The following is a 15227-nucleotide window of genomic DNA, read 5'->3' on the forward strand; positions in this document are numbered from 1 at the left end:
TGAGCTCATTTAAATACAATATTATATTCACAAATAAAATTATTTGTAGTTCAATCCACATAGGAAAGGAAGTAACTTGTGTTTTCAAATCTTATACTGATTTTCAATCAGTATGAAGTTCTTATTTAAGATAAAGAGAATACTGATTCTGACTTACAAGAATCTCTATGAAAAAATTATTTTGATAGGCACTTGTAGGTATTTATGGAGAATAGAAAGCTATGTTATTCAAATTATTATAGGGAAAATTTTCATAATATTCTGCAAGATATACAAAGGGGATATTAAGAAGGTATACAATAAGGTGTAGGTTCCAAAGTACACTCTCTTATTAATAATCTATATACATCACCACAGAACCTCTCTTGGCATTATACTCTACTTAATTTCTAAAATTCCCTGAAACTCTAAAATCCTATAGTTCGACATAAATGCAGGCATAGACTTACAACAGACATATTCTATCACTTGTGTCCTTTGGGCAAGCGGATGCTACACAAACTGCTCTTGAATAAACGTATCAATTTTCCCAAAATTCTCGTATTAATATTTTTAAAGTATAAAAGTAGTATAGGGGGGCGCCTGGGTGGCTTAGTCGGTTAAGCGTCCGACTTTCGCTTAGGTCATGATCTCGCGGTTCGTGGGTTCGGACCCCGCGTCGGGCTCTGTGCTGACTGCCAGCTCAGAGCCTGGAGCCTGTTTCAGTCTGTGACTGCCTCTCTCTCTGACCCTCCCCTGCTCACGCTGTCTCTCTCTCTCTCCTAGAAATAAATAAAAAAAAAAAATATTAAAAAAAAAAAAGTAGTATAGGAATACATTATCATCAGCGAAGATTCAAGCCATGCAGATACATATGTGTGTCATTATAGAGTACAATATGAAAACCTTCCCTTATGGCTCCCACTCCTGTTATCTTCCCCAATACAAGTGGCTGGAATAAGTTGAATGTCTCCGAAGTTTTTATTTATTTGCATAATAATTATGTATAAGTACATGTGCCTACTCACACATACTATATGCACTTGAACATTTTAAAACCAAACCAAAACCATTAGTTAAATAAATGTTTTCACTTTCTTTACTGAAGTATCTTTATATCTTGACAGGAGATTTCCATGTCAGTAAATAAAAATCAACTTCAATCTTCTTGGAATCAGGAAACTATTCCTAAGTATGAATGGCACTGGAGTGCAGACTCTGAAGTATAGGCTCAGATGCTCACAGCATCACTAGTTATACTCTGTGTCGTGGTCCCCTCATCTATTAATTGGGGAAAATAAAAGGACCTAGTTCAGGACTGTTGGGAGGACAGAGAGAGTTAAAACAACTAAGTACTAGGATGCCTGGGTGGCTCTGTTGGTTAAGCATCTGTCTCCCCCGCTCAGGTCATGATCTCGTGGTTTGTGTGTTTGAGCCCCGCATTGGGCTCTGTACTGACAACTCGGAGCCTGGAGCCGGCTTCGGATTCTAGGTCTCCCCTCCTTTCTCTGCCCCTTCCCCACTTGTGCTCTCTTTCTCTCTCTCTCACAAAAATAAAATAAAATAAAATATTAAAAATACCACAAAGTACTAACAACATATCTGACTTCAGAGAAAATGCTCAATAATTATTAGCCATTGCTGTTACTTTTATTACACATCTCTGTGCATGAGAAAATTTATTTACTATAAACTAGAATTATGGGTCAAATGATATGCACACTTAGATGCTGGTATATACTGCCAAAGAGTCTTCCAATTTTCTCTCACAAAAATATGGGAATTCCTATTAACTGATCTTGCAACCCTAAATTAGTTTGCTAATTTGATTTGAAAGAAATATATTCTAAATAAATATCAAATTTAGAGTTTACTATGCATGTCCCTAACAATTAGTGAGGACACGATAATTGTATATCTCCTGTCAACACTCTCTTCATAGATTTTATCCAACTTTTCACCAGGGAGTTTCCACTTTTTCCTGTCTTTGACACACTATGTGTGAAAGTCTGTCATATATACAACAAATATTTCCCCAGGCTTTACTTATCTTTTCTTTTTGTGCATGTTATATTATATAGATATGCATGCAAAGATTAAATTCTTTATGTAATCAAGGATCTTTATGGAATAAAATTCTTTATGTAATCAAACTGTCAAATTATTTCTGGGCTTCTGGGTTTCATAAATTCCTTAATAAATCCTTCCACACAAAGTAAATGAAATGCTTTCTATTATTTTTCTTGTTTTATAAATGCTTTCATTTCAAATTCAGTTTTAATCCTTCTAGAATTGATTTCAGGGTATGGCAGGTGATATGGGTCTCTTTCTGATTTTCATAAAAGGGTAATCCAATTTTCCAACACGCTCCATTACATTTCTCTTCTTCAGTGTTAAGGTATCATCTCTCTAGAATTCTCAAATACTCCTGGTACAAAGAACTGAGGCAAATGGGAGTATCACACAAGGAACACCTTTAGACTTTTTGGGAACAGTGACAGAAAACCATCGCCTTCTGCACAGTTGTGCTCTGAACACTAACCTGTTGGCCTATTCGCCCAAGTCTGATGATTTTGTTCTAATGAAAAATAACAATGAACTTACTAAAGAATTAGCTTCTGTACTACTATATTAATTATAATATTTAACAGTAAATCATCTTCCTCAGGCCTCAAATAGAGGTAATAAAAACTACTTTTCATCACAAAAAGAGGTCAAGCTGCCCTTGTTAGCTAGGGTTTACTATAAATTGTGTAAGCAGAAATTTCCATGCATTATTCATAAAGGAGTTAACACAGACACACAGAAAAGAAAGAGCTAATCAACACAGCAGACAACATACTCCTACTTAAGAAATGTTTTTGGGTGCTGAACAACCGAGTTTTATTTTTAAAAGTCTTATGGATCTAAAAGAAAAGCAGCTCTTCCCCTGTAAAATGTTCAAAAATAATTCTATAATTTCCCAGTGCAACTTGGTACCTAAACTGAAATCTCCCCAAAATCCACGTTAATATGTGCCTCTTGTTGATACAGTCTTGTTCTCAGGGAAATTAAGTGAGAGACAAGTTCAATAAAAATGTCAAATACACTTGAAAACAGTTGTTTAAAGGTGATGAATCAGTGAGTGTAATAACTAGGCACATTATTTACTCAGATGATTTATTTATATAGACTAGGTAAATACTGAAACATTTACTGGACACAACCTGATATTCTCAATGAACAGTCTATCATAAAAGTCTTTTCATACTGGGAGCCCCAACTTGCCATCATTCTCTCACTCTTTCTGAGATAAGATATAGTACTTCCTCTATTGTTCATACAGTGATTAAAAAAAGCAACTGCTTTTATGCCTTGAGAGCCTGTAGGTTTGTCATTAAGACTTCTTCAATCACTCTCAACATTTTGACTAGACTGCTTTAATTAGCTTTTGATACTAACCCCTGCTCCAAAATAAGAAACATTTTAAACATGGGTGTGAAGGCAGCAATATTTGATGCTATAGAATGACTCTAAGTGGAAATCTATAGCAATAAGTAGATTTTCATTCATTCATTCACTTTAATTTTTTTTTTTTTTATGTTTTATCTATTTCTAGGAGAGAGAGAGAGAGAGACAGCGTGAGCAGGGGAGGGTCTGAGAGAGAGGGAGTCACAGACCGAAACAGGCTCCAGGCTCTGAGCTGGCAGTCAGCACAGAGCCCGACGCGGGGCTCAAACCCACGAACCGCGAGATCATGACCTAAGCGAAAGTCGGACGCTTAACCGACTAAGCCACCCAGGCGCCCCTCATTCATTCATTTTACAGAGAGAGCACAAGCAGGGGAGAGGGCAATGGGAGAGAGACAGACAGAGAGACAGAGACAGAGATAGAGACAGAGAGAGAAGGAATCCCAAGGAGGCTCCACACTCAGCGCGGAGCCTAACATGGGTTTGATCTCAGGACCTCCTGTGAGATCATGACCTTAGCCAAAATCAGGAAACAGATGTTCAACTGACTAAGCCACCCAGCTGCCTCAGATGTTTTTCTTTTTGAATCATGGAATCCATTAGCTGTACTTTGTGTGCAAGGTGCAAGAAGGGGCTTCAATCTTGACAAACACGGAGTTCCCTCGCACTAGAATTAATAGCATTTCCTAGTGGGACCAATATAAGGAATGAAGGACATGCACCAAGCTGGTAAGCATTTCATCCATGGGGTGAGAGCCAGCGTGGATGTAAAAGGAAGGGTGAGGTGTGGAGTGTGGATAAAGAGTGGAAAGGAAGACTTGTTATAAAAGTATTTAATCTTTACTGAGTGTATTTAAAAATCCAAAACAGGAAAAAATAACTGAAAGAATCTTCTTCGAAAACCACGTTGAGCTTTTAAACAAAAGTCTACAAGAACTTAAGTTTGGAAAACAATTATTTCTGCAGTTTGTTATGTCTGTGAAGGTGACAAGGAAAAGGGGATAAAAAGAAGAAACTTAAAGCCTGTAACATATCAAGAAAATCCACTGGGTTTTTGTCTTTAAAATTCACATTTCAATGACTTGCCTCTATTACTTCAAATGCACAGAAGTAGCTCGACAGTATTTTTCAGTTCTTGAGTAATGATTATTTCCCTTAAACTGCTAAGTGATAATCAAATTAAGTAAACGCCACTCCTTAAAAAATAAAAATCAAAATGGACCCCCAGATTGGAGAATTTGGGGCAAAGGAGCTCCAATGTATGTCTACAGGCCCTCGGTACCCAAGCTGCTGGCCAGGCCCACTCCTCTGCTATAGGATTCAGGCCTTCCTCATGAGAACTCCCTGCTCTGGGTGATTAGTTCTTACAACTTCTGGTAGTATACATGACCAAGGTCAGAGACTTCTCATAGACATAAGAAGAAAGGTGAAATTACTTGTGCATTTCCAACCACCAAGATTATTATATATCTAACAAAGTAAAGTCAAAACTGAGGAATCAGTGAGATCCTCACACTGTATTTTATACTTCTTCCAAATCAGTATGGAGTCTTCTGTCTTAAATATCATATATTATATGATTTTATTTTATCAGTTAAAGCATTCCAAAGTGAACTCACTTTTAAGAAAAATGGCCAGTTCTAAATTCCATTACAAATGGTCATTTTCTCTTTTTAAAATAAATTTAGTGCAAAAGCCAGGAAGTTGGACGCATCATCTAGTTTTTTATTTACATACAATTTTCTAGTAAATATCTTGGTACTATGAAGATGTCACAAAACATAAACAAACAAACAAAACAAAAACAATGCTGCAGTGATTTACCGTGATGTAGAAACAGTCTTACTTGCTAAGAAAAACTGAAAGCACACAGGAGTTCCACAATGTGTTTTAAAACACCCTCATTAATGTCTTCTTTGTTGTTTTGTAGTTTAAATATTTCAGTTGATAGGCTTGCCAAAATTTGCTTCAACAAAAGAGTAAACTACTTAGGAAAAAAAAAAAAGGAGGCAAATAGACTTCAGTAAGCCAATATGTTGTGCTGCACACAGCCAGCATTTGCCCTGTAAAATATATGCCTCTCAGTATGCAGATTGTGTAATCCCTTTAAGTAACAATTAGGAAGTTAAACAATGCAATCTGTCCCACTGGCAAGAAGAAGTATGCTATACCATGGATTAGGAGAGTCCATTAGGAGATGAGCTCAGCTTCCAGCCCTGAGGCCAGTAAAGACTGAACACATTCCAGACAGGACAGCAGTCACACAGACCAGCTCAGGTGTGGTGAGAGAGGAGCAGCTGCTCCATTCAAGATTATACCTTGCGAACCAATTCAAGGAGATTTCCCAGCATCATTTGCAAGGAAAACAGGTGCACCTTGAACATGAAAGAAAAGGCTTTGAAAACGTTCTGGCCAAAAAATTCCTCACTAATCGAGAAAGGAGGAAAAGTTTCTAAACTTGTAGAAATTCTGCTGTCCATCTTGTTCAAAGATATAGATCTCCTTCCCAGTATATTTAATTTATGTGGAAAATATATGTTTCCTATATTTAAGTAAGTTATTGTCCAGTTTTTATCTTCGTTTCTAATATCTATGGTACATTTCCAACATAAAAGATTAAAAAAAATATCCATATGACCTCTTTGCCCAGATTTAACAGATGTTAACATTTTACCGTATTTTCTTCAATCTCTTTCCTCTTAAAAGAATATAACTCATTACAGATATGGCTGAATTCCTATGCTTCCTGCTTCCTCAAAAAATAATTTCTTTCCTGAAGTTAAAAACGTCATTTCCCAAACACACTCACACATGTAGACAAAACAGTTCAGTGTATTTTATGAGTATGTGTGTGATTGTTTTGTCTATCAGTTTCAAGAAAATATTTTTATCTTTTATTTAAAAAATTTTTTTAATAGTCTGTTGATTTTTGAGACAGAGAGAAACAAAGCATGAGCAGAGGAGGGGCAGAGAGAGAGGGAGACACAGAATCTAAAACAGGCTCCAGGCTCTGAGCTGCCAGCACAGAACCCGATGCAGGGCTGGAACCCACAAACGAGATCATGACCTAAGCCAAAGTTGGATGCTTAATCGACTGGGGTACTCAGGCACCCCAAGAAAATATTTTTTTAAATCCAACAAATCAGTAGAAAGATAGGCAACACAATATAAAACTTGTCTAAAGACATGAAGAGGCCATTGATAGAAGTGAAAACCAAATGGCCAATATATGAAACACTATTCAACCCCACTCAAAATCAGAATGGCAAATCCAAATAGTAAGATACCATTTCACACCCAGAAGATTGGATGGGTTTTAAAAATATTACTTATTAAACATTATAAAGTATATCACCAAGAAAATGAATAGAGTTGGGGCACTTATGCCAATAATCTATTTCTAAAATATACGTGGCACAGATATGTCAAATAGTAACTACATTCTTCTTCCAATGATGTTTAAACATAGTTTGTCATTGACTGTGATTTTTATGTGAAGTATTTTTTGGCATCATTTTACATAAAACATATAACATCATTAAATTTAACTTGCTGGTAAATATTAATACAAGAAAACATTTTACCATCCAACTTTGCATGAAAATCAATTTTAAAAGCATTAAGAAAATAAAGTTATACTTGGTGATTTTTCTAAAGTAGACACAGACAGCTAAAAACACAATTTGAGAACTACATTTCATTAAAGTTTTTCTTTCTAACAAGCAAATCCTAATCAAAGCTTTGAACCCTTGGGTCTATCCTCCTGTACAACAAAACACTTTAAGTAGTATCTAGTAATCTAGTAAAATATACTCAGCCAGCACTACCTGAATGAAACTGCACTTTAGTCCGAATGAATCCATGACTGGAAAAACACAACGCCTCTAACATGCTACTCCTACAATCACCCATAAACACTGATCTCTGGAAAATTACACAGAAGCCTCTCCCATAAGTAAAATGACAATTCCTTTGTACCTTGGGAGGTGAAGATGGAAGGGAGGGACCATAGTTCAGGCCATCACTACAAGCACTGCCGTGAAGAGATAAAATAGAGGCTTGAGTGGAGTAGATACTGTCGTTATCAGGAGAGTACTGAGACTCAAATGTAGATTCATCTGCTAAGTCAGCCTCATTTGTGTCCACCTAGGAACAAAAATGATAATATCGGTTGGAAATTCTGTTCTGTTACATATATGACGAGTCTCCACGTGAGACTAAAAAGCATACGGAATTCATTCTATTTCCTACATGATCCCTTCTTACTTTCTGACATATCACATAATGCAAGACAGCAAGGACAAACCAGGGCTGGCATCACTTATTTATTCCAACAATAAAAGGCCAATGGTAACAATTACAAATGACCTGGAGCAATTTTAAGTTTAAAAAGTTCCATAAATAAGGAAAATATTTACTTTTTCCAGTTCACATTATTTTAAAAAAATACCTACCCAACTCCTAGAACTGCCTAATAAAATGAATGAGGTCAACACCTTCCCTATTCAACTAAAATACACTCAAAAAACTTATTAATTGTATTTATTAAACGTATTAAAGTTTATTAAATTTTATTAAAGTTGAATTAAAATTCAGCAAAGCAGTCAGGCAATTTATCTATGTACAAAGCTCACTAAAACAATATATTTAAAATTATTTTTAACTAGATTTTAAAACCATTCAAGCTGCAAACTCAGAGCCTGATGGTGATCATCAGAAACCAGAAAGAATATCTGTGATTTCATGCTGAAATTATACTAATAAACAAGGGGCCCTATAGGGAAGCTACGTGATAAACTCCTATTATTGGAAAACTCATATAAAGTAGAGAAATTCACTGTATATTATCTAAAACTCCTATTACTATTGGTGTACCTGGGTGGCTCAGTCATTTAAGCATCTGACACTTGAATTTTGACTCAGGTCATGATTTCACGGTTCGTGGCACTGAGCTCCATAACGTCAGCACAGAGCCTGCTTGGAATTCTCTCTCTCTGTCCCTTCCCCTTCGTGTCCTCTCTCTCAAAATAAACTTAAAAAAAAAAATAAATAAAACTCCTATTACTATCTTCTGTGACAGAACCAAGTGAAACAATTAACTCATGATGAGCTTGAAGCTCCATTTACAATTCACTTACAGTTACACCTTGGAATACATAGAACTGACATAAATGCTACCCTTCTCCAATACTATCAGTATTTACTGTCTTGGTGGCAAAATCCTTGGTGTTCCACTTCTTTTAATTTGGTTTTAATTTATGTGTTTTGCCAGGAGAAGAATTATAACATTATTACCAGCTCACATTCTTGCAAAAACATGGTAAGAATACAGACAGGCTGTTTATAGGTGACTCTCTTTCTAATAATATATTTAAATTTATGAACTACTTTGTGGAGATTTACCCTTCACAAATATATATCATGTAGAACAATCTGGATAGTAAATACTTAACATTGCTATCTAGATAGATGGTATTAACTAAGCCTGTACAATGGATTATTGGTATTGTACCGTGATCACTGTTGCATTTAATATAATATACACCAAAAGTCTCCAAAAGGCAATTTAGGAGCTGGCTAATATATAAATACTAACAAGGAAAACGGTCTCCAAAAATTAGGTTTGTAAAAATCAAGGAAATAATTCATACTTTGTTTTAAAGCAATATATGCACAATTGGTTATAAAGATAACGGAGAATGTTACGGGTTTTAAACATTGCTCTAATCTGACACACTGAAACAAGAATTTAAAAAGTTGGGCATATTTCTTTTTAGTCACACAGGGCAATGTCTGCCCAAAAGAAAAGTTAGGTGAGGAATCTGGTTTTAACAGGAATAATGGAACAGGACGTACAATTTGTTACATTTACATTGTATAAATGCCACATGTTTATTTATATCTAGTTTTCAGATTTATATTTTAATTATTGCTATAGTATTGTCTCCTCTACCAGACTGTAAGTTCTTAGGAGGAAGATTCATGTGTTATTCATCAAAGTGACCTTCAGTGGTCCACAAATACATTTATTACAATAATTTTATATAGATCAAGTGAAAAGAAAATTTTAATTTAAAAATTTCTAGCAAATCAGTGATGTTTACATTCTGTGATTTGAGAAAACATGGGTTTTTCCTACTTTGGAAATTTGTGTGTTCTTAATAACTGAATCAATTTATATATTTTCACATTATTTGTATCGAATGGAAAAAATATACTTGTTAACCTTGTTAAAAGGTAGCCAAAATAACTGATTAGTGACTGAATACTAAAAACAGTTACATAAATGCCTAGAAACAGCCCAATTATGAAACTAGAACAATCGAGTGCTTCAACAACTTCTGGTATGATATAAAGATTAATTCTACTAGTTGTCAGAATGCACTGCTAACTGAATTTCCTCCCCAAATCCAACAAATAGTTTTCACACATATTATGATTTTTCTTCCTATTTTGAACTACGAGAACCACTGCAGTTGAAATGAAAATGTTTAGTTTTCCAAAACATAATGAATAATGAGTAGAGATTTCAGATTTCAGAATATTTTGATAGGCAAAATATAAGACACATAGGATTTCTGAAAGAAAGCTTGATAAGCTGTGGCCACTAACCAGAGCCAAGTCAGCCCTGAAGAGGGCTCTGTCAGTCAGCCCCTCCTCCTCGCAGGAGTGTGGTGGGTAGAGAAAGGATTCTTCCTTAGCAGAGACATAACCTTCTTCTGGTGAAAGCTGCAGGGAGAATGAGGCTCAGTGTTTGAGGATGTGTATGAGAGAAAAGCAAAGAGGAAGGAAGGAAAGAGGGGAGTGGGAGGGACAGAAGAAGAATAGTCAGAAGAGAAAAGGAAAAAAATGCGAAGGTTTTCAAATGATATTTATATTTAATGTTTTTATTTGTTAAATACAACAAGGATATTTCTTTTAATACCAAACAATTAGCTGTTAAATGAGAATCTGTCCTAACTTTTTTATTCTTCTTATAAAAGATCATCAAAATCAATAATTTTTTATATTATAGTAATATTTTGATCATTTTTTCTGACAAATATTCTGGCTAAACAATGACTTCTTAATATAAAAATAAGTAAGGCACTTTTTAGATATTAAGATATAAAGAAAGTTGAAGGGAAAAAATACATTAAAAAGAAGGATCAACTTCTCTGCGTCATCCTTTACTGGTACATGATTATAAAATATGTGATTTACTTGACAAGGAATGTAAGCAAACTCAACAGTGAAGCCTCTCAATTGAGTATGGTTTAAAAAAACAGGGGCGCCCAGGTGGCTTAGTCGGTTAAGCATCCGACTTTCGCTTAGGTCATGATCTCGCGGTTCGTGGGTTCGAGCCCCGCGTCAGGCTCTGTGCTGACTGCCAGCTCGGAGCCTGGAGCCTGTTTCAGAGTCTGTGACTCTCTCTCTCTCTGACCCTCCCCTGCTCATGCTGTCTCTCTCTCTCTCTGCTAGAAATAAATAAAACATTTAAAAAAAAACAAAAACAAAAAAAAACAAAAAAAAACAAAAATTCTCTACATACACAATCTGCTTATATTATAATCCTAATATAGGATATTATAACCTTGATCACACAGAAAACCTAACATTTTTATTCCAATCTCAAATAAAAGATGCTAAAATCTTCGGATTGTCTTGCCCACATCACACTGTATTAATAACACATGCAGAGCTTTCCTCCTTTTCTCTGTTTTCATAAATAGACTTTCATAGGTTACCAAAGTTCTCTTTGTTATACAAAGTGAGGCATGAAAATTTTAATCAACATTGCAAATATATTAATAAAACTTACTATTTGAACAAATGCTTTCATAAAGTCAACCAATTGTTACTTGATGTTTACGCAAATATGCCTCTGTGTTTAAGAAAGGTGTATCTGCCCTTTCACTTAAACTAGATTTATACATTGAAAATGCCCCACAAATGTTGAGAATGTCCCTAATATTTATTTGCAATTCAGTGATAAGTGCTATGTTGTAGTCATTATACTTAATAAGCATACTGACATTATGTAGCATGAACAGATTAGGTGTTTTTAATACAGTACTAATTAATGACAGGAGGGCTATTCCCTCCCAGGAGGAGAGCCACAAGCTGATGAACCCACTGTGAAAAGTTCAATTTCTTGCTCTGTAGTAATTAGACAAGAAGTGTGTCAAAAATCAACAGAATGCAGGACCTTAAGCCATACTGAAAGAGATTCTACTTTATTCCACTATAATTAAAGGTTCCACTGTCAGTTGTTAAATGCTTTTAATTTCTCTAGTACCCCATTATACTGATATAGATGTTTTAAGGCATATTTCTTTGATAATACTTGATTCTATATTCATCATGACCTTATTATCCAATTGAAAAAAATAAAAGGTGAACCACAAAATAATTTCAAGTTACAAATTTATTTCTGAATTGTTGGTTTTCATTACTTTTTTAAAAAAATATTACTCAAAATTAAAACTTTATGCTCACAGAGCCAATAACCATATTGGTGAAAAGTACCAAATGTCATGATCCATTCATGAGAACACCGTCTAAAGCTAAAAGTAAGCCTAAAAGCCATTTTGTTTACAAATATTTAAAAATCAATAAAATCTGAATTCTTACAGGTAAAGGCTTGGCTACTCCGATTCTCACAGTTCCTGATGGCGCACCCTTCAGTGCCTGTACAGCTTCTTCAAGACTGCTGTTTTCCAAGTTAACATCATTGACAAACATGAGTCGATCTCCAGGAAGAAGTCTACCATCCTTTTCAGCAATGCCTCCAGGCACCAAGGAACGAATTACAATCACAGTGCTTGCTGGATCAATGGGATCCTGACAGAATGTGGGGGGAGAAAAGAAGGCAGCTCCTTTATACATGGGGGGGGTGGGGGGGTAATGTTTTTATAGATTGGTCACTCTGAATTATAATGGATGGGTACTCCTTTCAAGCATCTCAAAATAGAATTTTGAAGCAACACTTCTATGGAATGATGGGTAAAGGCTATCTCCATTTTGCAGAGTGAAGGAGGAGTTCCTGCTGAAGAATGGCATCCTCAAGTACCAACTGTTCCTGAGGAGACCTTATCACTGTACAGATACCTTTAAAATTGTAATTTGAATTTTTGAAAAACTGCCCAATTTTATACCTGTCTTCTGAGGCTAGACGTCAGATACAGGATTATTAACAACAGCGTTTGTTAAACAGGATGCTACTGCTGTGGAATGTACTGAATGAAGGTCAGGCCTGCCTTTCTGAAATGAAGAAATCTAGAAAGAGTCCATATAGCAAGTAACAATGCAGTGTTTTCAGATACACAGCCACCTCGTGTAAGAATGAGGTTCTGCAATAAAGCCCATGAAGAAAACAACTCCCACGAGTCATCAGAGATGGCTCTCTGTTTCGGTATTAATTAATGAGAAGCAACAGCAGTGCTCTCTCACATGGGCATAACCATTTCCTCAGTTACTCGGCACAGAGCACAAAGCAGGGTAAGGGTGCAGGCCACACTTGACCAGTGTAAGCTTATTTATAAATTTAGTCATTTAGTCAAATGACAGGAATCCATATCCAGTTAGAACTTTATCATTCACTACAGACAAAAGAAATAAGCAGTTAACACTTTTAGTCTTACCACTAAAATATGACCTATGAATTATGAGCATGGAAATGAGAATAAATTAGACATACTTCCCAAACAACAACAACAACAACAACAACAAATCTTTATTTCTAGGATATTCCTAAAACTTATTTTCTATGTTCTTCAAACTCTCAAGAGCTTAAATCTAGAACTCAATGAATTCAATGTTAAAAGAACCCTTCATGATAAATGAATCATATATATCATCATTTGGAAAAGATTTGCTAGAAACAAGGAAATGTCTTTGACAACTAAAATATTAACTGCTTTTTCTATTATACACAATATACCTTTGGTATTATATCATTTTTTAAAAGCTGTTAAAAATAGAATGTATTTACCTGATAATCTAAGATGCTAAAACCAAGTCCTTTGTTTCCTTTCTCCAGCTCGATATGCTGGACATCAGCCTCCCACATGGCCAAAGGTCCTTGAACCTCCTCCGCATTCTGACACACATCGGTCATCACCAGTGCAGAATCCTCTGTCTCTGAGGACCCGGTGAACTCGCCCAGATCTATGTGAGGCTGCGAAACAGACCGGGCAGCTCGTATTTCAGAGGCACTAAATTAACAGACACATACCAACACTACAAGGGAAAGGGAGAGGCCCCGCATCTGTCCAGAATAAGACACCCACAAATAAGGGGAGCAACAGCATACCATGAAACCTTTACAAATTAAGGTAGTAATTTCTGAAAGCTGTTAAAGAGGAAGAAACACCTAACTTGGAACAGGCATTAAAAATGTATGGTTCAAAGATCACCCATAAAAATACACAATGGTTACATCTCAGCAGCAGGACTGTGGGTGGTTTTCACTTTTTTCATCAAGTGTCTGAATCACCTCTACAGTCAGAAAACAAAAATCAATCTATTTTGATATTAAAGGAAAAGAATTCTTACGATAAATAACAATTTGAGAGGGAAACAGCTATATATAAAAGTTTTGTACTCTCTGCAAACAAAGGTTCTAAAATCTTGTGACTTGTACATGTGATTATTTCATCAATAAATTAGCATGCACAGTAAGACAAGATGTCAAGTCAGATTGGCCTGGGCTTAAAGACTGTGTCTATGATTTACTGTGTTGCCTTGAACAATATTCTTAACCCAGACTTCTTCCATTTGATAGAAGCTTTTCTTAAGTACATATATATATATATTTTTAATTTTTTAATGTTTTTTATTTATTTTTGAGAGAGAGAGAGACAGAGAGAGAGACAGCATGAGTAGAAGAGGATCAGAGAGAGAGGGAGACACAGAACCCAAAGACAGGCTCCAACCTCCAAACTAGCTGTCAGCACAGAGCCCGACGCAGGGCTTGAACCCATGAACCACGAGATCACAACCTGAGCCAAAGCCGGATGCTCAACCAACTGAGCCACCCAGGCACCCCTGATAGAAGTTTTAAGGATTAAAGGAGGTAACACTGATAAAGCATTTGGCACAGAAATAGGAATACAAAATGTTAGGTTCTTTCAGTAAAAATATATTAAAGTGAATCTAAATTAATTCAATTTTGTTTATATGAACATATCAAATTAAGGAAAGGCACGTTTTTGATGATGAAATTCTAGTTGATATACTACCTTTGCTGTTATTTATTGCATAGGCTAGGATCATGGATGCAAATCTGTCCACCTGCTTTATTGTAATAATCCCATTTATACCACATTAAAATGTATATGGATATGCATGGTGCTAGACTGGTTTCTATATAATTTGGAATTATGTTCTTTATTTACTATTACACTCATATGAATATTACATTCTTCGAAGTTTCCAGAATCACTCCACTGTACCGATTCCTACAGTATAATGTAAATCGAATCCTAACATCATGTCTCATTATACCTTAAATGAGATTTGACTAGACTGCAGATTATGCAAAATTCAAATTCAAATACCAAATGAAAGAAAAAAGGCTTAAAAAATTTTAGATGCCATTTAGAATTCCCATTATTTATTCTGATTAGTCTCATATATAATACCTTTTCTGTCAGTTCAATATCACATAAGTCCAGGCTATCCAATTCTGACTGGGTGGTGGGCGGTACAGTTCGTCGACAGCACACCATTGTCACTTCTATGGGCAGTTCTTTTAAAATATTCACCACATCTTGGTGATTTTCCCCAAGCAAAGTTATGCCATTCACCTGTGCAAAA

General features: G+C 35.6%; 1 protein-coding gene across 10 annotated transcripts in view; it reads right to left on the reverse strand.

The window, feature by feature from the left end:
- The window catches only part of MPDZ (multiple PDZ domain crumbs cell polarity complex component), a 130991-nt gene that overhangs the window by 70343 nt on the left and 45421 nt on the right, over nt 1-15227 (reverse strand). For 9 of the 10 annotated variants that reach the window (XM_077770833.1, XM_077770830.1, XM_077770825.1 and 6 more), the window contains exons 14-18: nt 15053-15217; nt 13402-13587; nt 12042-12251; nt 10041-10157; nt 7407-7574 (exon numbers count right to left, since the gene is read on the reverse strand). In XM_077770833.1, coding sequence (XP_077626959.1) covers nt 7407-7574; nt 10041-10157; nt 12042-12251; nt 13402-13587; nt 15053-15217 — 846 coding nt within the window. The remainder of the gene's footprint in view (nt 1-7406; nt 7575-10040; nt 10158-12041; nt 12252-13401; nt 13588-15052; nt 15218-15227) is intronic. The other variant, XM_077770831.1, reaches the window with a different exon arrangement.

The sequence above is a fragment of the Crocuta crocuta genome, unplaced genomic scaffold (assembly GCF_008692635.1).
Source record: "Crocuta crocuta isolate KB4526 unplaced genomic scaffold, BGI_CrCroc_1.0 scaffold841, whole genome shotgun sequence".
NCBI classification, from domain to species: Eukaryota; Metazoa; Chordata; class Mammalia; order Carnivora; family Hyaenidae; genus Crocuta; species Crocuta crocuta.